Here is a 26,495-nt window from a genome sequence, read left to right on the forward strand (position 1 = left end):
TGGTTCTTAGATTAATTTTATCACTCAACATATAGTGATTTTAATACTCCTTTTAGTTTTAACTGTTTCTTCAGTTTTTCACTTTCTACTAAAGCAACATATAGGAATATTTCATTGATCCATTCTGTTGATCCTATTTTTTCCAGGTATCACTTTATCTTCATTGTCCTTAACTGCCATACAAGATAAAAGGACAAAAGAACAAACTAGATCCACCTCAACTGTTTATTCTCAGCCCACTTGTGCTAGATGTTCTCTTTTGCTTCTCCAAGTCTCCTCTTCATTAGTCTACCTTGCTTTTCCTCAAGAAGAAAAACACTTGAAATTCATCACCTGGGTTGCCTTACCTTATGACTTCTGGTGGGGCTTTGGCAATAAAGAACCCTCAGGAGATGTGAGGGTAGAAGAAGAGAGGCTGCATCGTTTAATGCTTCTCTGACCCCATCCTCTTTGGCTGGTTCGTTTGCAATGGCTGTGCCTTACTATAAAAGCAACGGCTCCTATCTGGTGTCTCCTGTAGTATGGCTAGAGCTCTTTCTGGGTTCTGACAACGGCCTCCCTCCTCACGCGGCATTAAACTCGGGGTGCGCTCGGCTTTTTTTTGTGGCTCAGTCCTTTAATGTTTCACCTTTCCTTGTTAGTTCCCTTAACCTTCGTAAATGGTCCTTTTATAAAATTCTTTTAACTACGCCATTTGAATTTGTCAACTGCTTCTTGCCAGGGCTTCAGGGAAGATCAACTGTTGCATGTAAGATTAGACAATAATCCAGGATTTTTTGGTCCCTTTTGATTTTTGGTAACACTTTTAGTTCCCATATATTCCTGGGCCTATCCCTACACTTTGTATTCTATGCCATTTTCCCCTTCATTTTGCATATGTTCCAAACTCTTTTTATCATTATGTCTTACTCTCTTGAAGGGTAACTTCACTCCTGTATCAGTCAGGATAGATTGGATTCTGCTGTAGTAACAAATACTACCAAAATATCAGTGATTTAAAACTGAAAGATTTAATACTCTCTCATTGTACATTTCCATTGAAGTTTGACAGGATCTCTGCTCTTTACAGTGACAACATCTCAGACTGATGGGACAGTCACTCTCTTCCTCTTTGCTGACTTCCATGCCTAGAGAAAAAGAGAACTTTGCAAATTTCATACCAGTAATTAGGTGTTCAGTCTTGAAATGGTACATATCATGACCGCCCATGCCGCACTGGCTAGAACTAGTGCCAAAAGGAGCCAAACAGGCTGGGAGTCAGAGAAATGAAAATAACCAGTGTTTAAGCAACACTAAGAAACACCAAAGCTTTCTTTGGTCCTCTTTTTTAAAGCCGATTTGGATGTTGGAGTCTTTCTATTATTTCTCATGAATGTTAGAAGAATTATATTGAGTTCCTCAAAAATATCCAGCCAGTAATTTAATTTGAATTTTATTAGATTTATATTTTATTGTTTTGCTAAGAAGTATGAAATGTTTCTACATTTATTTGGCTCATCTTTTATGCCCTTTAATAGAGTATTTAAATTGCTTTTATTGAAGCCTAGAAGTTGCTGTAGATATCTTGATTATTTTGTAAGTTATTCTAAGATACCTTTTAGTTTTGATATAATTATTATTCTTATTGCTGTTGCTTTGTTGTTATGTATTATGGTTACTTATTTGTGATCTAGAGCAGGGGTCTTCATCCCTGGGCCAGGGACCTGTACCAGTTAGTGGCCTGTTAGGAACCAGGCCACACAGCAGGAGGTGAGCAGCTGGCAAGGCAGAAAAGCCCATCTCTATTTACAGCCATCCCCCAGCACTGGCATCACCTCCTCAGTTCTACCTTAAATCATCAGACATTAGATTCTCATAGGAGCACCGGCCCCTGAAGCCAAAAAGGTTGAGGACCGCTCACCTAGAGTAATTCTTATTAGTTCTAACATTTATCTCTTGATTCTGTTGTATTTTCTATATACATATTTACATTGTCCACAGATAATCCATTTTATTTTTTTCTCTTCCAATAATTGTACCTCTTCATTTTCTTCCTTACTCATTAACTAAAACCATTGCTATGTTAAATATTAATAGTGGCACTGGACATTCTTGCTGAGCCTCATCTTAAAAGGCACATGCAAAAGTAAGAGAAATGGAAAATAAAATAATTTTTTCAAAAAATAAAATCTTTACAAAAATAATGGTCTCTACTTTTCCTAAAGTGCTAGGAGTTGTCATCTAAAATAGAAGTTTAATGTAAATCAGTTTCCTCATCTATATAGTTTCATTTATCATACTATTAATATGTAAAATTATTTATATATCAATTTTTCATAAATACAGTTTTTCAATTCTATATTATTATAAACAATGTTGAAATGAACATTATATATGTAACTCTTAACAGATGGATATGAGTGTAGTTAGACTACAGTAAAATATTAAGGTATTTTAGAATCATTGGTTTAAACAATATCCACATTTTCAAAGTAAGTTGTTATTGTCAAATTGGTCTTTTAAATGTTTATACTAGGATTTTATGTAGTGCTCTTCTATCAGCAGTATATAATTCCATTTGGTCACATTTCTGCAAATTCTGGGTTTTCTTAATGATTTTTAGAAACAGAATATGGACACACACACATACTGGGTCCTTATCTATTTCCTTTATATACATAACAAGTATCTGCTCTCAGTCTTCATTTTTTATTTCAAGTATACAGTACATTGTTAGACATTTATATAGTTTAGAAAACGATCCCTCCTAATTGCTCCTTATCTCGTCTGGTTTTCTACCTAGCCAATATATTAATGTTAACTGCATTCCCTATGCCATGCTCCCCATCCCTATGACCATCTATCAATTACTAATTTGTACTTCTTTAACCCTTTACCCTTTGCTCCCAGCCCCGCCCCCAACCCCTTCCCTACTGTCTGTTACAAAATTGTCCGCTAAAATTGTGTCTGTTTTTTGATTAGTTTGTTCTTTTTGTTCCTTAGCCTCCTCATGTAAGCGAAATCATATGGTATTTATCTTCCTCTGTTGGATTTATTTCACTCAGCATAATAATCTCTAAGTCCATCCATGTCACTGCAAATGGTAGGATTTCATTTTTTTTTAATGGCTGAGTAATATACCATTGAATATAGGGACCATAATTTCTTTATCCAATCATCTGTTGATAAGCACTTAGGTTGCTTCCATATCTTGGCTATGGTAAGTTATGCTGCCATGAATATTGGGGTGCATAGATCTTTACAAACTATTGTTTTTGTTTTCTTTAGATAAATACCCAAAAGTACAATTGCTAGGTCAAAAGGTCTGTCCATTTTTAATTTTTTGAGAAACCTCCAGACTGTTTTCTATAGTGGCTGTACCAATTTGCAATCCTACCAACAACGTATGAGAATTCCCTTTTCTCTGCATCCTCACCAACACTTGTTGTTTTTTGATTTATTAATAATAGCCATTCTGACAGGTGTGAGGTGATATCTCATTGTGGTTTTCATTTGCATTTCTCTGATTGTTAGCAACCTTGAGCATCTTTTCATATGTCTATCAGCCATCTGTATTTCCTCTTTGGAGAAGTACCTGTTCATCTGTTCAGGTCTTCTGCCCACTTTTTAATTGGATTGTTTGTTTTTTTTTTGTTGTTGAGTTATATAATGTCTTTATATATTTTGAATATTAACCCCTTATCAGATGTATCATTAGCGAATATCTTCTCCCAAACAGTCGGTTGTCTTTTTATTTTGTTGATGGTTTCCTTTGTGTACAAAAACTTTTTAGTTTGATGTAGTCTCATTTGTTTATTTTTTCTTTTGTTTCCCTTGCCTAGGAGATATATTGGAAAAAAATTTCAGTCATCATATTTTAAAATTTTGTTTATGGTGTCATTTTGTGAAAAAAATTTTAAATTGTGATGTAGTCAAATTTTTTAGACTTTTGCATTATGGTTTTGATTCTGTGTTTTAACAGTTCCTTTCTATTCTGCCATTAGGAAGATAGTCTTTGATTCCTTCAGAAGGTTATAAATGTTAGTTTTCATTTTAGATGCTTGAACTATCCACAGTACCTATTTATTGCTTTTTATAGCGTGAAGTAGTAGGTAGCCAATTTTTTTCCAAGTAATTTCTTTATCCATGATACAATTTTTATATAAATAAAGTTTCTGTATGCATGATAACATTTTTTGGGCCCTCTGTTCTGTTTCACTTGTTTACCAGATTATGCTTGTGCTATACCACAGAATTTTATATACTGTAATTTTATAATTAATCTTGATAACCAAGAGCATCCTTACTTTACCATTTTTATTCAAAATTTTCTTAGCCCTTAGCTTTTCCACATAAATTTTAGAATCAGCTTTCAAAAATCCCATAACAAAGTTTTTGTTATTTAATTCAGCTTTCATGGTTTTCACATATTAACCTTGGAACAACTGCAATCTTTATGATATTAATTTTTATGACATGTTCTAGATACCTATTCATTCATCTCTTCTTTTATGAATTTCAACAGTAGTTTGCAATTTTCTCAAAAAGGTGATGTGAATATTTTGTTATATTTATATCCTAAAATCTCAAACTCTACACTGCTACTTCTCATTTTGATCATGTTTTTGAAGTGGTTGTTACAGGTGACATAAGAAGGCAATTGTTTCTTACCTTGACTTTTCTGTTTATTTTTTCTGACTCTTTTGCCATTTCACCAGCTTTATTTTGAATAATAATTACATGGTATGTATCTTTCTTTTTTTTTTAAAAAAAATTTGAGTATATTTTCTGTAAACAGCATTCAGTTAGATATGTTTAATTTACTTGAATTAAATTTATCTTTTATTAGCAAGAGTTAGAGGTGATTTGCAATTAATTCTATTTTCTATTTAATTCCTCTTTTTACTACATTTTTTTCTATTCTTTTTCTTCTACATCTTTAAGGACTGCTTTCAGCTTTAAGTAACAAAATAATTTACTTAAAATGACTAAACAAACAGGGATTTATTTTTGCAATATGACAAGAAATCCAGAGATAAGCATAGGTTTGCTATTTTGGTGATGAGTTGAGGAAACCAGGTTCGTTCTTTATTTCTGTTCTGTCATTTTTAGTATTTGTTTTCATCCTTTTTGTCTAATGGTTGCAAAATGCATGCTGCATATCCAGGCATTACACTTAACTTCCAGACTCAATAATATGGGTCAGAGACAAAAGTGTTTTACATCACAGATTTTTAAAGAAATTTATTTAATGACACACCTTAGAATATTTTTATTGACATCATCACAAGGTTCTTTTAAAAATTAAATGAACTAATAGTGTCCAAAAGGCATTTTATTAATAGTTCTTCCTTATGCTAAAAGAAAATATTTTTTATCATTTAATTTTTATAAATCCCAAGGCATTCTGAACCCCGAATCCAAGCAATATAATATGCTATGTCTCTCTGGCAGGAATGCCATATTGATATTTCCAGATGGTACCATTCACTAACTGGTTTATGTGAACAAGTCCTCCCAGAACTGGGCTGTGCTCATCCTACTTGTCCATATATGCATGACACTGACCTCAGGCTTCCTAGTAAATTAAACACTCAAGATTATTAAGATTATTAATATTTTTAATAAGCATAAAATAATTACCGTAAAATTGAAAACATCTTATTAAAGAAATGTTTATGACAAGGAAATGATCAATTAATTAAACTTAGTTATTTGAGCTTAATATATCAAATCAAACACTAGAAAAATCTCAATCTGAGATTGCTAACCCATATTCCTAAAGTCATAAGAAAAACGTATTCAGAGAATAGATCATATTTCAGAGCTATAAAACATCTTAAGCCAATGAGCATAGATCATATAAAACTTACTCAGATAACCTCACTGCAAACTATAAAAAAGTAAATTGTAAATTGGCGGAAAAATATTGCAGCCATCTTAAAATCTAACTAAATTGCACAACCTGACATAAATTTTGACCCAGTCAATTTATCATTTACTAAAAGGAAATGAACTCAAACTATAAAACTATCAAAAGTAACACACATATGAAGAAAAAGCTATCTGTCTTGAAAAATAAATTGTTGACAAATGGTTCCTGTTTTTCTGCTCTCTTAACAAGAACTAAAAAAAATTTAAATTCCTTTTCCACCAATTAAAACAAGCCAAACAGAGCATGCCCTGCTCAACTCAACACAGAATCATAGAATTGTGAAATGGACTCAGATACTTCTGTACTAAAGACTGCTTATTAATATAAATCGTTCAACCAGTAATCCTGTTTCTCTGGTTTAATGGAAAATTAGTGAATGAAAAAAAAGTTAAAAGGGTAAGATTATAATTCAGTTAATTCTCTTACTTTAGATGATGGAGTATTTAGATAAATTCCAATTCTCCCAATTCAAATAAAAATTATCTTCCCAGAGAACTTTCTAAAGTGTATATATCAACATTTATACCTTTCCAAATGTAAAATTGTATTTTTTTTTTTTTTTATTAAACCCGCTTTCAACACCTTATGGTAGCATTCTGGATTTTTGAACTCTTTGTATAACACCATAGATGTATAAAATTAAAAAAGATGTCTATATTGAACTAGTTTCCTTACTGTCTTCAGGATACAGCCTGGAAGTCTTTATTTAAAAATTCAAGTTTCTTATCTGAATTAGTTTGCCAGTGATTTTTCTCCTTCACTTAGAGTGCCCTACATATACACTCACATACAAATCAGCAAATGGAAGGATCTGATTCATCAAGTTTTCTGTATTTGGAACCAGATTAATCTATTATCTATCTATCTATCTATCTATCTATCTATCTATCTATCTATCTATCTATCATCTATCTATCTATCATCTATCTATCTATCTATCATCTATCTATCTATCTATCATCTATCTATCTATCTATCTATCTATCTATCTATCTATCTATCTATCATCTATCTATCTATCTTTCTATCTATCTAAATACAGAAAACTTGATGATAGCTATATATCTATCTATGTATATATCTATAGATAGATAGATATGTATATAGATATATACAGAGTTAGAGACAATTCAAGTGTACGACCTCATTCAAACTCCATTTCATTCTATTAGTTCATCTTGAAAATGTGTCCTAAAGTGAGTACCAAATGGCTTTTCAAAGCACAATTTCTTTCTTCAGAAATCTATGAAACATAGATTGTGTTTTATCATTTCCCCACTGTTTCTTTATCATTTTATGCTGAGCTTTGTTAACACTTTTTCAGTTTCTTTTTAAATTATGCTTGTGTTTACTGGTCATTTAATTTCTATGTGTTAGTGCTCAAAGTTGTTTTATTTGCATTTTGATTCTGCATTATTTTTAGAACAAAGGCACTCCTATTTGTCTTCTTAGGTAGCTCTCAGAATTGTCTACAGCTCTCAGAACTATCTCCCACTGCTGCCTCTGTCTGCATTCTAGTTCTTATCATTTCTTACTTGGACTATCGAATTGCATCCTTAACTTGTTGCCTGACTACAGATGAGATCTCCTATAATCCATCCTTTACAAAATCAAATCTGACCATGTAATTTTCCTTCTTAAAATCTATCTATAGCTTCTAATTGCCTATCTAGAACATAAAGTCTAAATTCCTCCTGACAGTGTCTGCTATTTCATAAATTATCTGAGCCATGATTACCTTTCAAGCCCTGCCTCCCTCCAACACAGAACTCTGCTACAATCACACAGAAGTTCCCACAGATACACTAATAATACATATTCTCTCATGTTACAAAGGCTTTAAATATGCAGTTTTCCTTTACTGAATACTTTGCTAGCTCTTCTCCAGGTAGACAACTTATTACTTTTGTTTCAAGAACTTTCTTAAAAAGCATTCTCTGCTTGATAGGCTTTAGTCACACCTTTATTTTAACTCTTATCCCAACTGTCCTAAACATATCTGTTTGCTCCAGGGCACTGGTTCTTTCTGTTGGAGACTCAACATTAATCATCCTCTATTGATCCAGCTGGGCGTTAGTGAAAAAGCACAACTGTTAAAAATATAGTTATTATATTTTTAAGTAGTTTATGTAGTTTTTAATTGAAGTGATATCATCTTTTTCAGTTTAGTTTTAGAGTGGTAACTTCCTTAAAAGGTGTATATCAACATAGAGGATTAGCATCAATTTTCAAGATATTTGGGTCTGGAAGGTATAAGAAAAGAATCTTAAGTTTTAAGACTCTATCTCAATATTAACTTGAATTTCACAAGATTATTCCTAGTCTTTATCTTTTAGTCTCTGTGAGTCTTGATTTCTTAATTCAAAAAATATATATTAAGTGGGTATTTAGTGCAAATCTCTGTACTGGGAATATAATAAATGTTATAATATAACAATATACAGATGGTATATTATAGCATTATGTATTATTGAAACCTATATAATTTTATTAACCAATGTCACCCCAATAAATTTAATTTAAAAAATAATTATAATATCTATTATAGAGGATTGTGAGAATTGGGGCCATCAAACCTTTAAAGATCCCAACAGAGTGCTTAGCAAGTAAATGGGAGTTATGATATTGTGCTTATTGCTGTAAAGGAGAATGTGTTGACTTTTTTGAGAAGATGATTTATCAAGTAAAATAAGTTTATATATATATATTTTGGTAGAATAAATGTACATGTAATTTATACAATGGCAACATCATAATAAAACGTGTAATGTAAAGCCCTGCTACTCCTACTTAGTATTCCATAACACCAGTGAAGTTGTCTGGCATTCAAAGAGCAATGTAAATTACAGAAATCACAATAGTGTGCTATCTCATGGATAAGTACACATCTACTTTGGATGATAACAGTCTAAAATTGCATCTGCAGCTTGATTCAAGAAAATACCCAAATGCAAAAGATAATTGAGTAGATAGCAATTCTGTTGTAAAATAAAAGATTTAAATAGGTGAATGTTTTTTCCCCATAATTTTTATTGTTGCAAAGCAAATAATAGAATATATTGATTATTTTAGAACCTAGCAGTCAAACAATAAAGAAATAATGTGCAGTTTCCTCAGAGTATATTGCCTCATATCTGTTTTACTTTCTTATCTCTAAAATTGGTTCCTTCAGGGAAAGTGTTGCTTGGTTGAGCAAGGGCTTCTTTTGTGAAAAGTGCTAGTTTTTTTTTTATGTATGTGTGTGTATATGTCAGTTCTAGTTTTTTTACTTCAATTTAAAAGCTTTTTTTCCTATAGAAAATTATGTAAATTTTCAAATGACTTTTTGAATAAAATAAATAAGAATGTTTCAGTTTAAAAAAGTAACAACTAAATTGTAGAAAAATAAATTAAATGAATTTTGTCATTATTCAAAATTCAGAAACGTTTTCTAGCTGAGAATTTACAAAATTCATTTTAACTTTTAAGTAAAGTGGAAAAAAAAGTTAAAACAACTTGATAGTTTGAATTCTACAGTGTTCCCCCACTCCAGAGATTTTGTATTTTATTGTCATCAAAGTCAGGCTTCTTAAAAGTGATAAAGCTCTCTGTACAACATTGGTGCTATCAGAATATATTTAATGAGCGTGTTAGATAAAGGGAGTACTCAGTTGCAATAATTATTACTAGTGTTAAGAGAATGGCTATTCATAATTATTTAGGGTAATAATAAGTTATTTACTTACCGCAAATAATGCCTCTGTTTTCATACTTGTTACTATTGTTTGATTCCTATTTTATTTCCTCATGTATTAAAAGTTTGAATCATATTACATTTCATGGCATCTTTGCAAAAATCAATTCTCCCATGTCCCAAACCTTCATCTTCCCTAACCATTAATAAAATTGCTAAGAAAAATCTATCAACTCTTTTTATGTTTCTTTGGTTCTTTATATTTATATTCCTCAGTAAGTAATACAGGACTAGAAATCAGTAGCACTGAATTTTAAACTCAGGCAATTTTGGAAAGTATAATAAGATCTATGGGAGTCATCTTCCACAGCGGGGAGGCAGTACTATACAAGAGATCACATCAGAATTACTTGGGAGTGAAGAGTAGTTTGAAATACTGTAATAAAATATGTATCATCTTTTCAAAACAAACTGGAAAGTGTAAGACCCTGCAAATATCTTTTCTGGTGGAATGTCAAATGCAGAAAAATAAATTATTTTAGAAAACATGATTTTAAAAGGCTTGGGAAAAATCAGTTCAGGATTAATCACTTACATGGTACAGGTGGCAATTGGAAGGATGATAGCTAGCACTTACTGACTATGTGCCAGCCACAGTGCCATGCACCTTATAATCATTATTTTCATCAATCCTTGCAACACACTGATAAGGTAGGTAGTTTTGTTATTCTTACTTTTGTAGGCTAGGGACTAGAGACAGAGAATTTGAATAACTGGCCTAATCATGCACATATATATTGGCATATCCAAATTGGTATATAAAATACAGTATTCTATAAATAAGAGAATATTATAATTAAAGATGTCAATTCCCTCAAAATTACATTAATTTTAATGTAATTTTAACAGATATTTATGTGGAATTTCCTTTGCTTCTCAACACAGTTTCAAGTTTCCTTTAAAATATTTTTAAAATAAACAGATAAAATAGTCTAATTTAGAAAAACTGAAAGTAAAATTAGAATAATTGAATAACTGTGGCACTGATAGATATAAATAGACAGACAAGCCAATGAAATATTCCATACTCCCATTACCAGACATAAGTATACTTGAAAATTTTGAGTATAGTTGATGTGGTATTTCATGTACTGAGTAAAGAAAAATTTATTAAATAAAGGTTTTTCTTTCACACTACAAAAGAGCTAGAAGAAAATAGAAATTATTATGTACCATAATCCTCCATATGGATAAAGAATGTCTAAATAAATAATTGAAGAAGAAATGATAATTATCTATAGATTTGACCCTATATATTTTTGTATTTAAGTTCAAAAACCAAAGTCAAGAATTGAAATTGTCATTTTAAAAGCAGTGGACTCAACCCTTTGTTCACATATTATGTTACTCATGCCACTGAAGAACCACCATCTGTACTGTTCATTTTTCTCGGTAACCTCAATAAATTCAAATGTCATGTGTAAACTCTGGTGAGGCAGCAAGCGTATCGGTTAAGAGTATAGGCTTTAGTATTTGACATTGTTGGGTTTGTGTCTTGACTTTGCTCCCAACAGCACTAAATTCCTCTGACTTTCCATATCTCTGATTTATAGAGAAAAAAATATCTACTATCTGTTGTTACTGAGATTTTTCTTTTATTAGTAAATAATGTTTAAAAGAGATAATGATCCTTGCTACTCCTGGCTCATGTTAGGTGCCCCTTAAATGTTACTACATTATGTTTCTGAATCTAAATCCAAAGTGAAACCCATATCCTGAATCCTAGATTCATAGTCCAACTACATAACGTAATATATCTACTTGGATTTCCCATTTGTACTTCAATTCCCCAAAATTCCTAAAATAAGATTTGAATAAAAAGAGGTCTACCTTATTCTTCCATAGAAAGACTCAGTATTTTAAGTGTTGATACTGTCTAAATTCTTCATTAACATTTAATAGTTTCCCATTGTTCACAAAAGCATTGAACTCCCACGTCCAACCCAACTTTGTAAAAATTTCCAATTTTTATGTTCTCCCCTTGCATCTTTTGTTTCATTTTTACTAAATTAACTTTCTCCTACACACTCCTAAACTTTTTTTCCCATTTGTCTCTTTGCTCATATGGTTCCCTCGGTCTGGAATTTGCCTCTCCCTTTGTCACACATTTTTGAAAGACTTTCTCCATCTTTCAAATCAGTCACCACCTGTAACCTCTTTCACAAAGCTATGGCCCCCGACTCCTATAGCACACTATTTCCTTTCTTTTGAGTTTTCATCATCATTCTTCTTTAAATTATTAAAGGTGATAAAATATTTAACACTGGGCATAACACAGTCTCCAACCAGTGCAAATGCTCGGTGGCTGTACATACCAGTTGAGCAGGTGTGCTTACTGGCTGATTATGGGATAGGACCATATTAGATCATAAAAGCCCTCAAATCAGCATATGTGTTGACTTGATCTTTATAGCATTCAAATTTTTCACAGTGTCTTACATATAATAGGCATACTCATATTTAGTACTAATCAACTTTAGAAATATAAAAAACACAGTGTATGTATCAGTAAAATTAGGGAAACAAGATTATAAACAAGCAAATATATTTAATCCACTAAAAAAAAATGTTATAATACAATGTACACATGGTCAGTTTTTAAATACAAAATTTGTAGGACAAGTAATCAAATGACACAAAACAATCCACTAATCACATTGCCTTTGATAACAACCCAACCACAAAACTGAGGTAAAAATTAAATATCACATTTATTAATTTCAAGAACACATTTACCATATAAATGTTATAAATAAATTTTATCCATTGTCGGCTTCAATGAAATTCAATTTAGATAAAGATAATTTTTAATTGAAAAATTAACTACTTGAAAGATCATTACTGACCTCAGCAAAATTAAAAGAATTAGAAAATGTCAAAATAATAAAAAGCGAAGTGATATATAGATGACAAAAAAATATATTACATATTTAACTTGAAAGTTCTTTAGCTGAATTAGAATTAGAGCCTGAAAAAATGGCGACATGAATTTTTTTAAGGAATAAGAGCATTAACTCTTATCTGGGTTGTGGGAACCCCACCAGCATGTGGAGTGTGTCACATTCTGCATTCCATCCTCAGTGCTTATCCTTGCCTCGTTAACAATGAGTGTTCAGTAAGTGTTTGCTGAGTGATGTATTGAATGTCTTAATAACAGCTATTATTGTGTTCTAATTGAGGGTCGTCCAGGGTGGTTTTATATTTTTCTCTTAGAGGGTTATTAATTTTTTTAAAAACCCACTTGGACAAAGAAAGAAAAGAAATTAAATGAGTATTTTACATAGTGCACTTGGATATATCACTCTACAAACTCTTAGAGGGATACCAATTACTTATTCTATCCCTTTTTCCCACTTAAAAAGAGAAAATACTTGGAGGAAATTATTTTTTAAATCTTTTTGTGTGTGTGTGCTTATCAAAACAAGATAAGAGAGAGGACCCCAATAATGAGGATTAAAGTTTTATTGGTTTAGTGCAGGAAGTCATTTCGGTCCTACACTTGCTTCACGGACTTTGCAAAATATGTTCCTTCACTTAAAAAAACTCATACTAATCACTGTTAGAGCAATGTATAAAACATATTTACATAAAATACACTTGAAATTTGAGTTAAACAAGATTGTTGTGATTATAAATTTCCATTATTTCTACATATGTTGTTATGTTTGGTTTTTTTAAAAAATTATTTCAATAAGATACTGAATCAAATCTTATTCTCTGTCCTACTCCCCTCTCTGCCTTCTTAGGTTAATATTACTGATGATGTGCTTTTACACACTCAATTATTTGAAAACATTTGTGAGTAGAGCTTAGTATATTTCTATAATGGTAGTTTTATTTGTTTTGGCCCACTGAAAGTAGAAATTGAGTGATTAAATTGAGGCTTCCAAAGATTCTTAAGAAAATAAATGATTCATTATAGTTATTTGTTTTTTAAATGCATGCAGCCAGGCAAATTAAACTTCATACAAAGTTATGATCCTGATGTCTGTTGTTAAAACTTGTGAATACCTGATTTAAAAGAATAAATGGGTCAAGCCAATCACGATATATAATACTTGTGAATGTCCACTAGCAAAAAATAACACTATTAAATATACTAAATAGAAAATTTAGGAAAGTTCTAATACCTCTAGGGTATTAGAGGTTTTTAATGTAAGTTGGAAAAACACAATTGGAAAGTCTAGTTGATTTGATCTAAATCTTTAAGAGAAGTGGTCTTGTATAACTCTCTCAACAAATATGTGATATTTTATCAATCTTGACTAATTTTATGATTAACATTGATGTTAATCATATGTCAAATATAGAGCTTATTCGCACTTTACTTTGGGATTTATGAACTTGTAGAAGTTCAGCTTTTCATTAGTAGAGATAGTTTAGAAGAGTATTAATATTTTCCACCACGATTTAGGTCCGGACTCCAGAACCTTCAATTGATCTCACCTTCTGACCCACTGAATTAATCTCATGCTCGGATTAAAATTTATGAGTCACTGTTATAGAGAAGATGAAACATTATTTGACAAAATAACTAAGTAGAAAGTAGATTTCAAAAAAATAAGAACACTAAGTAAGTAGACTTGTTCAATAAGCAGAGTGAGTTCATGGCTATTTAGCATTAAAAAAACCCTCTCATTAACATGTTCAACATAAAATTTTAACTCCATTTTTGTATTCTGTACACTTTTATTTCAAAACAAGAACAAAAACTTATGAAAACAAACTGTATAAAGGTGATTACTTAAAATCTATGATATGCTTTTGATTTTTTCTTTTGATTTAAAGTATGTTTTGATTTAAAGTATGCTGTCCTAGATCATTTCTTTGTAGATCTATTTTCCTTAAAGAGAATCAAAGTGTACAATTCATGTTCATGAAGAATGACAGTGCTACCACATCTTACCACAATATTATGAAAGACAAGCATCATTGTGTACCTTACAGACGCTGATTATATGTTTTCTAAAGTTAAGATTATTTTTGGCATTTGTAATATCCTCACCATTCGTTTGATAAAACCAAATTTAATTTCAAATTAGGTTTCACTTTAGAAGTTAGTTCAGTCATTATTTTTTTCTATAAAATGACTTTTATATGATTAGTTTGCTCTTAGTTCCATATATTTAAGAATTTCCATTGACTTAAATGAGCTTCCATGATTTAGTTTTTATTTTCATGAAATTTTAAATGAAAAAAAAATTTCAAATTTGAAAAAGTTTTTTCTTTCTCTGAGGAAGTCTTCTGAGTCTCCCCTGTCATCATTCTCATTCTTTCCCCCCTTTTAAATTTTTTGTACCTCAAAATACTTAAATGTTAAATATGTATGAGAAAATTGGTAAGTTGTTGAATAAAGTTACAAAGTCACTCTAATTTAATAGATAATATAGAAACCGATGGCTTACTTTCTAATGCTTTTGCCATTAGTGCTTAGAAATTAACATTCATATTAAAAGAAAAACAAATTAAACACTTATAGTGTAGCATATAGATCCAACCAAAATCCAGTATTGTAAATTTTAACTTACCTTCAGTGTCTGCTAGTCCCACTCCTACTCCTGGCTGTTTTATAAGCTCTTGACCATTCTGCCCCATCTTCCCTCTGTTTATAAAGAAAATGAAAGGTTATACAATGTTCAGTTATGATCTCCTAAGAGCAGATAAGGAGGACAAGTTTGCAAGAATAGAATAACATATATTCAGACCTGCAATAAATTACCTGGATGGCAAGTATAAACACAATAAGGTGTTCTAGATAGTGTTCTTTTTAAAATGGGAGCTCATTTATAATTTCTACTTATTCCAAACATAATATCTTAAAATTCAGTGTCTTGTTTTTGTCTTAATAATCAAAAATCAGACTATCGTGAAATTTTAAAATTTTACTTTAGAATTTGAAGGGATTTCTTTGTTTGTTTGTTTGTTTGTTTTAAACTCAAGAAGTGAGAAGTGTTTTTATAGTTTGATCCTTTGTTATTATGAGTTGTATATATCCTTTGACAAGAAGGGAAATTTTGAATTAATTTATAAAAACAATGTTGTAATAACACAGAATCTTTTTCATTTAGATTTTCTTCAGGTTCTTCTTGTGTTTGCAGTTGGGTGTAGTATATTGGCTTTTGAAGTCAGACTGCTATATCTCTACTTCAGGATTTACTATTTCATGCTATGTGTCATCAAAGGCAAATCTACTTAATCTGGTGAATTTGCAATACAAGGATAGTAACATTGCTACCTTTGGTTATGAAAAAATCATATGACAAAATGTATATAAAGTGTTAAACATAGTGCTTGAAATATCATAACACTCTATAAATATAAAGTATTAATGAACAGGTATGCACATAATGGCTTTGGAATTCAGCCAGAGACTGCTACTCACTTTTAGTTTCAGCCTCAAACTTTTGGAAGGCTAAATAGATGAAGAATTTATGATTTAAGATTTTAAAATTGTCTCATATGCTTATGCAAGATGTTCTAAAAAATGGAATAAAAATGCTTATGTGTTAAAAAGGGTGCTTGAACAATAGACTATCTTAATACTATATTTTTCAACAATAATTCTAACATGCCATTATTTACTAAAAATTCTTACTTTTCTGAAAATACTTGGTTTGCTGAACTCACCGAAAATGTAACCATAATTATTTCTTAAGAATCTAATGATACTATACTACCCAAAGCAATGTACAGATTCAATGCAATCCCTATCAAAATACCAAAGGCATTTTTCACAGAAGTAGAACAAATAATCCTAAAAATCATATGGAACTACAAAAGACCCTAAATAGTCAAAGCAATATTGAGCAAGAAGAGCAAAGTTAGAGGTATCATGCAACCTGATACCAAACTCTATAACAAGACTAAAGTAACAAAATGATGGTTGCCAGAATGTGAGAGGTTTGAGGGGGTAGATGAAAAAGGCAAAAAGGATTAAAAGTACAAATTGCCAGTAATAAAAATAGTCATAAAGATATAAAGTACAGCATATGGAATATAGTAAATATAACAGTGTATGGTGTCAGATGGATATTAGACTTATTAGGATGATTACTTTATAAGGCACATAAATGTCTAATCACTATGTTGTACATCTAAAATCAATGTAATATTTATTGTATGTCAATTGCAATGGAATAAATTAAAAAAACAATCTAATTATATCTTACTTGAAAACTGCTCTAAAGACCCTTTTATTCTATTGATAATTGTTCTGCATGTGAAAAAGGAACAGATGGAAATTCAGAAATTATTTTATCTTGAAAGACATTACGTTGCTTTATTTTGACAAGTCTAGATCAAAGGTTTAAACACTATATATATATATTATATGTTATATATATACACATATACATTTATAACATATGTATATATGTGTACATATACATACACACATATATATATAGTTTTCATCTGAATATATACAAAAAAACTACTACAAAGTTACAATAATTAAAACAGTATGATAATGGCATAAAAATATATGTATAGACCAATGGAATAGAATAGAAAGCCAGAAATAGATTCTCACTTATACAGTTAATTAATCTATGACAAAGGAGACAATGATATAAAAACAGTAAAGATAGTCTCTTTAATAAGTGTTGGCAAAACTGAACAGATACATGCAAAAAAAAAAAATGAAATCAGGCCTTTCTTACACCATATACAAAAATAAACTCAAAATGGATTAAAGACTTAAATGTTAGACCTGAAACAATAAAACACCTAGAAAAAAAACAGGGAGTAAGTTCTTTGACATCTTTCTTAGCAATATATTTTTGGATATATTTTTTCGAGTAAGAGAAATGAAAAGAAAAGTAAATAAATGAGACTACATTAAACTAAATGTTTTTCCATAGTGAAGGAAAACATCAACAAGACAAAAAAAAAAAAACCTATTGAATAGAAGAACATATTTGCAAATGATACATCTGATAAAGGATTACCATCCAAAAAATAAGAACTCAGTAAACTTAACACCAAAACCTTCCCAAACAATCCAATTAAAAAATGGACAGAGGACTTGAATAGACGTTTTTTCCTAAGAGGACATACAGATGGCCAACAGTCATGTGAAAAGATGCTCAACATCACTAATCATCAAGAAAATGCAAACTAAAACTACCATGAGCTATCACCCCACACCTGTTGAGAAGGGCTGTCAACAATAAATTAACAAATATCAGGTGCTGTTGAGGATGTGGAGAAAAGGAAACCCTCATACACATGTTAGTTAGAATATAAATTGGTGTAGCCACTATGGACAATAGTATGAAGATTCATCAAAAATTAAAAATAGAGCTGCCATATAATGTAGCAATTCTACTTCTGGGTTATTTATCCAACAAAAACAAAAACATTAACTTGAAAAGATATATGCACCCCTATGTTCATTGCAGTATTATTTTATAATAGCCACAATATGGTAACAACCGAGATATAGATCTCTCGCTCTCTCTCTGTATATATATGCACACACACACACACACATACATATACACATACACATATATATACACACACACACATATATATACATATATGTATATGTAAATATTATTTAGCTATATAGAAGAATGAAATGTTCCCACTTGTGACAACATGGGTGGACCTGGAGAGTATTATTCTAAGTGAAATAAGGCAGACAAATACTGTATAATCCCATTTATTTGTGAAATCTTAAAAAATAAACAAACAAATGACACAAAACAGAAACAGACCTATAGCTATTGAGAGCAAATTGATGACTTCCGAAGGGGAAGGGAGTAAGGGTATGGGAACAGGAAAAGAGAAAAAAAAGACAGTGTTAAAGCCACTATTCTAGGAACCACCACCGCCCCCCACCCCCCACCTCCTTCACCCCCCCACCCCCAAAAAAAGGAAAGAAAAGAGAAAGAAAGAAAACCCCCACTGACAGACTTCTCTGTAATGGTGTGTTGCAGTCATGTGAGTCTCATTGCTAAGCTTTTTAAATTGTTTCCGTGAGAGTCAAATTAAGTTGTTCGATAAGTTTTAAAAAATTAACTCTACTGTGTCTGTCACAATTAGACAAGGAGATAAACTTAATAATTTAGTAGCAATCTCACCTTTGGCAATATGCTGTGCTAGTAGAAAGAGACAAAACATATATCATTACTGAGCCAAAGAGAATTGAAAGTGAGGAATCCTATTAACAGTGCTAATATAGCAGATGAGAGTACTGAAAAAATCCTATACCATGCCAAACTCTCACAAAATAATTACAATTTTTAGTAATTGTAATTGAATACATTTTTGATAATTTTTTTTATTGATCTTGAGTCTTAGATTTCATATTATAACGGTGATAGTCAGCTACAGTCTTTGCTTCTAGTGAAAATGATTTTAACATTAGATACTTAGCCAAAATGTATATTAGGTGCATTTTTAAGATTATAGAGAAAACTTTTGCAGCAATGTGAAGCCACATATGTACAAAGGAAATGTAACTGTGAGTTGTGTGAAGGATACAATTTTTCTGAATTCCCAGTAAATAATCTTCAGCTTAGAACATTTTGACTACATAGTTTGTAGTTTATATTTCTTAATCAGTCACCAAATATGTACTGAGCATTTATGTTAGCCCACGCAGTAACTGTTAGACACAAAGGGGCATATGAAGGAACTACCAAATACTGCTCTAACACCATCCTGCAATGCTTTAAAAGAGAGAATTTTTTTCTGTGCTCATATGGAAAAACAATAGCTTCCTAGGCACTTTTGAAAGGTTTTCATTTATAAGAGAAACAGGAAAATGGGAAAAAACAAAATTCGAATATAGTATGTATGTAAAAAATGCATAATCTACTTCCTCTTCAGACATTCAGCTATTGAGGAAAAAATATGGTTTACTCCCTGAAAGTCATGACTTTATTATCAGTGTTAAATTATTTATTTTAAAAGGTATGGATAAATTGAAAGAATATTAAGTGATATGTGGTGTAAAACCTTTACGGATTTGTATGATATATATAATTTAGAGAGAGGAATTTAACGAATTTGCTGAAATTCTGTTCAGTCAAACTGGATCATCAGAGGCTGAAAACTATGCCTTTTAGAAATAGTTTTTAATAAAAAGAACTGATTAAATACAAACAACTCTATTGATTCATAATCTAAGTATCAAAAAAAATAGGTAATGAAATAATTTAAGTAAGAAAACTGTAATTCGAACATCACAAAATAAACACATTTTTTTCACAGTACAAATCCATTTACCTTATTATTTTGCTTTTGTAAATGGATCTGTTATCTAAATATTAGTAGTATTCTGGAGATTAAAAGGAAAGATTTATTTAAAAAATGATAATAAAAGAAAGAGAAATAGAAGTTCCACTCTCAGAGGAGTCTTCACTCTACATTGGAGAAAAGGAAAAAGACCCTTTAACAAGATTGGCACCTTGGGGACCACTGCTCTTTCTGTAAACTGCCACATAATAAGTAATTTGAATGGTGTCTGTTGCAACCACTCAAGATTGCCCCTATAATGTGAAGCAGCATTAGACAACACATAAGCAAATGGGTGTGGCTGTGTTCCAATAAAACTTAATTTATGAGCCCTGAAATTTCAATTTTATATAATTTTCACATATCATAACGTTTTGTTTTTTCTTTTTCAAACTTTTAAAAATTCAAAGCCATTGTTAACTCACAGCTGGATTCACGCTGGCCTGGAATCTGAGGTAGGGAGGCCAGTGGTGTTTTTGAAAACTCAGAAAACTAGTTACTGGGGAGGATAAGGGAAGGTCAGGAACTTTCATTTTTGTTATTGGATCAGACATAACCTACATATTTATCTTGGATGCTGCTAAATTTTGCCACCAATATGACTAAACCCATTCTAACACATTCTAAACACAATCTGCTTTACTTTTGCATTTGATTTGCAATACGATTTTCTTGAAGCTTAACACATTACCAATGAACTTCACTCCAAGTTTATCTATTCATGTACTATGTACTACTTGCTATTTGTTCTAGAAAATATGGAAACACTTACAAAATCTTCTTTTTAATTGTAGCAATATTTATAGTTGAAAAATCTATGTGAGTAGCTCAGTATGTTATTGATTTCAAATGTAATATTTGAGTTCTTTAAATATGTTTAAATCTCTCCCAATTCTAAGTAAATAAAGCTCTGTTTATCTCAAATATCAATGCTTTTTTTATTTGGTCATTATGTTATTAAAGCATGATTCAGGCATGGCTAAATCATTATCTTAGCAGCGTTTCTGTTAAATACAAATTGATTTAATTAAGTAGTCCTGGTAGTGCCCAGTATTCACCCTTAGAATTAACTAAATTAATCCAGTTTCTTCTAACAATCTTTTTTTTTTTCTTTCTTTTTTTATGTAGGCATGACCAGTTGAAGTGCTTCGGAGACAATGACTCAGAATTGGCTAATTATCTAGTTATTTCCTGTTAAATGTTAAGAAAAGCTTACTCATAATGCTGTTAGCTTTGTAGTGAGAAAAAAAGAACCACTTACATCCTTGGAATAGGAAATAGATTAGTCTCCCCTGCAGTGCTGCTGCTTCCTTCACTGTCCACGCTATAGCCACTGCCAAAGCTGCTGCCAGAGGAGCCGGTGGACACGGAGCTTTCTGCAGGCCGGTGATTGGTAGGCTTTGCTGCATGGTGTGGGAAGAGTCAACACCACAGTCAATCAGTGATACTCCCATTGATCTCTAAATGCATTATGAAGCGTTTTCTTCATGTACATGTATAAAGGAACAACTGTAGCAAGAACTCCACATTTCCTAATCTGCCTTTCATTTTCTTTCTCTTAACCAATAAAGCACATTGGCCACACTAATATACTTGATTGTTTTTCTTGGACATAAAGGAAAGAATAATTGCTTTTAGGAATAAACCATCATATTTTTAGACTGAGATAAATAGCACAAAACTATTCTATTATTATCATTTGTAGCTTATTTGTACAGTATTGCAATAATGATATGGCTATTTTATAGAGAATGAGTTTAGAAAGACTTGGGTAGATAGAAATATCAGGATAAGAAAAAAATTTCTTAATTATTTTTCATTTTAATATCGAATAATATTTTTTTCTTGAGACATGAAGATGAAAAATAGAACAATTTCAAGAAGTGATTGAAAATTCTGTGCTTATTTGTATGTTGCTCTATCAACCATCTCCACAGGTTGTTCAATTTGAAGATATTTGTTTCCTTTTAGGCATTTCTTAGTTTATGATTAGGACTTGTTTTAAAAATTTCAATAGCTTGATTTTTTTTTGATGTAAGAATTCTTATTTCCATAGAACTGTAATAATTCTGTGCTGTAAATTATGCAGTAGTAGGAGTATAGTGCCAATATTGTTAGCGGAATTCTAGATAGAGGAGATTTGTCGGAGGGACTTTTGCTGGGAAAAAAGAGAAGGCAAGTGTTTTCTTTTGTTTCTGTAGAGAGAAACTTCTCTAAGCAAATTTTTGAAATTGTTATTTATCTTCTACCATATGGTCAGAGTTTAAGAGTATGAGCTTTGATCATATTGACATGGTTTTGCATTTCAACTCATTGTGAAGTAAGACCAAAGTTCAGTTTCCTCGTTTGAACATAACGGGGTCAGTAATGCCTATCTCATAAGATCATGATATGGGAAATGAGATAAAACAAAGCAAGAGCCCAGTATTTTACATCTTGCCACATACCCCCAACATCTTCTTCAGGGCTCTACTCTCAATGGCTGTTCTCTAGTATCTTTGAGTGTACGTAGTCCCTGACAATGAATTTGCCTTGAGTATCTTCTAATTCTAGACATGTTCTAGACTACAAAACCATGAGTCTCTCTTCCATAAATACATCTCTGTTAGATCAGGAGTTTTTTAAGCAGTTGGATAGAGTCACACTACTGGGTGAATAGTTGATAATTGTTTAGTGATCCTAAGATTTCTGCATTTTTCTTAAGGATCATATAGAAACACAATAACTCCATGTGGTGGAATTTTAATGTAATCAACATAACCAGCTGAAGTGATAATTACAGACAGTTTGAGGGATACCATTTGAGGGCAGGGAAACCATCAGAGCAGTCAGGATCAAGTCTGGTAAAGGTTATAACTCTTCCCCACTTCTTTCCTTCTTTCATTTCAGGACAATAGATTCTCTAAAGCCACCAGAAAGTTTTATAATATTTATTCCAGTGATAGTAGGATCACTTTCTCTGATTAGCGAAAAAGGAAGAAACGTTTATTAGTCAATTATATATCAGATGTCTGTAAATTGGAAATAGCTATTTAGAAAAGGCTTGAATTCTGTTAAATAGTCAGTGACCAATGAATTACTAGTAACCCATAGGACTATATCTGCAGAAACAGAATGATAGTTATGTTTAATATTTTATTTGATTTTTGTAGAAGAAACCCATATATTGCATTTAGTGTTAAAGAAAATTATTTTTAAAAGAATAACTTTCAAAATGTAAAAGTAATATGACTGATATAAAATTATAATCATTTATAAAGCAAATTGAACTGTATAATCAACCACATAATGAGTCATATTAGTCAATTGATTGTAAACAAAAGAAAGCTGTCATACTTTTTGATTGGCATTATATAATCCAACCAAGATTATTAATAGTTTTTAGGATGACATTGAATAAAAAATCTTTTAATTTTGTCAACTGGAAAATCTCAATATACTATTTTCAAAGACAAACCTTAATTAATATATATTAATTTTAAATCGATTTATTTTTACTAAAGTAAAACAATTTTCATCTAAGAGTGCTCTCATAATGTATCAAAATAGCTACATTATAGAAAAGATGTCATTATTTACATTTAAAAATGTTCCATCTTTTCTTTTGTGAACTTTTATTTTGCCTGATGCAATTTCTAGTTCTATTTCTCTTCTGGGAAATTTGAGATGTGTACAGAATGCAAAACAATATAAGAAGAAGAAAGGACAAAGGCTAGAAATAACTTTAAGTAAAAAGTTTTTTCATCTTGTTTAGGTACATAGAAAAATCTCATTCGGAAAGCCTGTGCATGTGCTGCCAATTTAAATGCAAATAAATAATATTTTATAAGAAATATAAAAAGAAAGAAAACCAAATCTATGGAACATTATACATATATTGGATTAAGTCTCAGTCTATCTAACATCTTTGCAAAACAAATTATATAACTTTAAGTCTAAGGAAATTTGGAGTCGCTAGAAGTTAGATGATTATTTCAAATAAGTCCAGTGTTGTGATAAAACATTTGGTGCTTCATCAAATTTCTTATTCTTATTCTTATTATTAACCTGGTATTTAAGTGTAGGGTAGCATTAGACAGCCTAACATTTGGTTAGTTTTTAAAAATAAATTCAATTAAAATGCAGAATGGACCTTTGCTTTTTACTGGGCAAAAGCAGTTTCAGACAAATTCTTTAGTTTGCCTCTCAAAGTCCTTTATCATCTGCTCCTTTTTAAAGGTATTGTTGGTAATTCTCCTTCATATGCTTTCCACAGAAGTCCTCTCAGGACACTCACTCTTGCTTCTTTGGTTTGGCTTTCTTTATCCTCAGAGCTGAGGCTATTCTCTCCAATTTTGTTGTGCTACCTTTGCCCCTATCACTTTTTCATATCTAAATTATATTTATCAATAAAGGTCAGATCAGTAAAGACCCTGATTCATACATTTTTCTCATCTTACCATTCAGAAGTGAGCTCTTCTATATCTGTACTCTCAGAGCACAAGGTCATATCTGTCTTATTGGCAATTATCACTTTCTATCTTTGATTGTAGTTGTTACGTCCATGTCATTGTTCAAAGCAGAGCCTGTGTTTTCTCCATGGTAGCATTCTAAAAAGCTTATCCTGGAACTATACTGAAGTAATTTTTAATTAAATAATAGTAATAAAATTAATAATCTTTCCCTTAATCAAACAACTAAGCCATCTGAATGGTTTAGTAATATTTCATTTTTTTTTATCTGGCAAGGTGCTTTATGCAATTTATAAATCTTTCATCAATAGCACCACTTGATAATAGGAGTTTTTTTTTCCTCATGTTTTTGTCAAGACAACTTTGGGTAATTCAATTTTTTTGTAGCTTTAAAGATCGGAATGAAACTTTAATCTGTCACACTGTGTACAAAAATGTGATCACTCAACTAAATGTTTTCTTTTCCCAATCCCCACAAAACTGGTTTGATTGAAAAAATATTTAATGACAATATACTAAACACAAAACAAAATAGCTTTGCAAACTTAAGAAAGTTAAAAACAGACCATGGATATTATATATAAATATTTAAATTGGAATAACAATAAAATATAATGTGTGTAGTAACTTTCCATGGGAGCCACCAGAGGGTGCTATTACAGACACTAGTGCTATTCCCACCTCTCGATACACAGAGAGAAATTACATTTAATTTTCTACTAGAAGTAATATTTAAAACATTACTCTTCTGCTTTACTCCTCCAACTCTTAATCATAGTTTCAGAAATCATGGATCTTCGATACATAGATTTATTATGTACCAGTGTATTTTTTGAAGAATTGAGGTTTATTTAATAATAAAACATTTTTGGAGTCTATATTTTTGTGTGTACCTTCTTTGTGAATTCCTATTTGTACTATCAAGTTCCAATTAGAAGAAAGATGTATTAAATAAATATGTAATAGAATAAGCCTTCTCCCCTGCCTAGAGAAATAAATCATAGAGTCTTGAATCATTTTTGTAACTCAATTATTGAGGGGGCATTTCAGGTAAACAATTTTATCTTCTCTGAGGCAATTCAGTCTGCTTTAAATTATTCTTTGACCTCTTCACTTTCTTCAGGTAATAGATGATGAGACATCATTTTATTTTATTACTTAACTGTGGCTAACCTTAATTAAACCTGATAGTGTCTCTTTGCCTGCACATCTGCCTTCAGTTGCCCTTTGTTTTTTTCTCCCTCTACGATAGTACTTAAAATTGCAGAACTATTACTGTCCTCACACACAATGGCAGCACTGTGCTCAAAGTCTGAAGATCAAATTTGATGGCTATTAGTTGCAGAATTATGGAAATTAAAAGCTGGTAAACACTGTAGTGATAACCTGCTCCTAATCCATCATATCACCTATAGGAAAATTAAGCCCTGTAAAGATGAAGTGATTTGTTCCAGTTCGCACATTAATTAATGAGAGAAAGAATCAAAACTAAAAAATGTTAATCCACTTTTCTATCACATCCAATTATCTCAATTTAAGATTGTGAGATCTGTCTTCCTCATAGTTCAGTGTTTGGAATGTATAAAGCCTTGATGCTTGTGATATTCCATCAATGGTTTTATATTTTTGGTTAAGCTCAAAGTTATTTCTAAATATTTCAAGAATAATGTTGGTAGTTAATAATTTCCTAAATTACTTGGTTGGTAAAGTATTAACATTATCTTTATCATAATATTAATCCAGTCTATGAAATTAAGATCAACTGTTTGAAATTAAGATAAATCAATGAATAATTCTTTTGTTTATTCCAATAGTTTAATAATGGAACTAAAATAACCATCTGGCTATTTTAGAAATAATGTTTTTGTTTTTATTTTTACCAGGGATTTTGTAGTTTTATCTCATTTGTTGATTTGTTGTGAATATGTACCTGAAAATATCAGGTTTCAATTTCTATTGTTACCAGCATTATTTGGCAGGTTTCCCCTTGAATTATGTCCAATCACATTTTTTATGTTTTCTAATACAGGGGTATTAATTTAAGAAGAGATGTTGTATCTTACAAGGACATTAGAAGTTGAATCTTTCTTTCTAAATTTACTCTAGTATATTCATTATTCAATTTGGGAGATTTAAAAGAAATCTTGAC

General features: G+C 31.0%; 1 protein-coding gene across 2 annotated transcripts in view; it reads right to left on the minus strand.

Moving 5' to 3' along the window:
- Positions 1–26,495, minus strand: part of PCLO (piccolo presynaptic cytomatrix protein) — a 353,044-nt gene that overhangs the window by 19,338 nt on the left and 307,211 nt on the right. For both annotated transcript variants that reach the window (XM_016162724.2, XM_036230302.1), the window contains 2 exons: positions 21,157–21,298; positions 15,176–15,249 (listed from right to left, as the gene is read on the minus strand). In XM_016162724.2, coding sequence (XP_016018210.2) covers positions 15,176–15,249; positions 21,157–21,298 — 216 coding nt within the window. The remainder of the gene's footprint in view (positions 1–15,175; positions 15,250–21,156; positions 21,299–26,495) is intronic.

This window comes from Rousettus aegyptiacus, unplaced genomic scaffold, assembly GCF_014176215.1.
Source record: "Rousettus aegyptiacus isolate mRouAeg1 unplaced genomic scaffold, mRouAeg1.p scaffold_m13_p_13, whole genome shotgun sequence".
Classification (NCBI taxonomy): domain Eukaryota; kingdom Metazoa; phylum Chordata; class Mammalia; order Chiroptera; family Pteropodidae; genus Rousettus; species Rousettus aegyptiacus.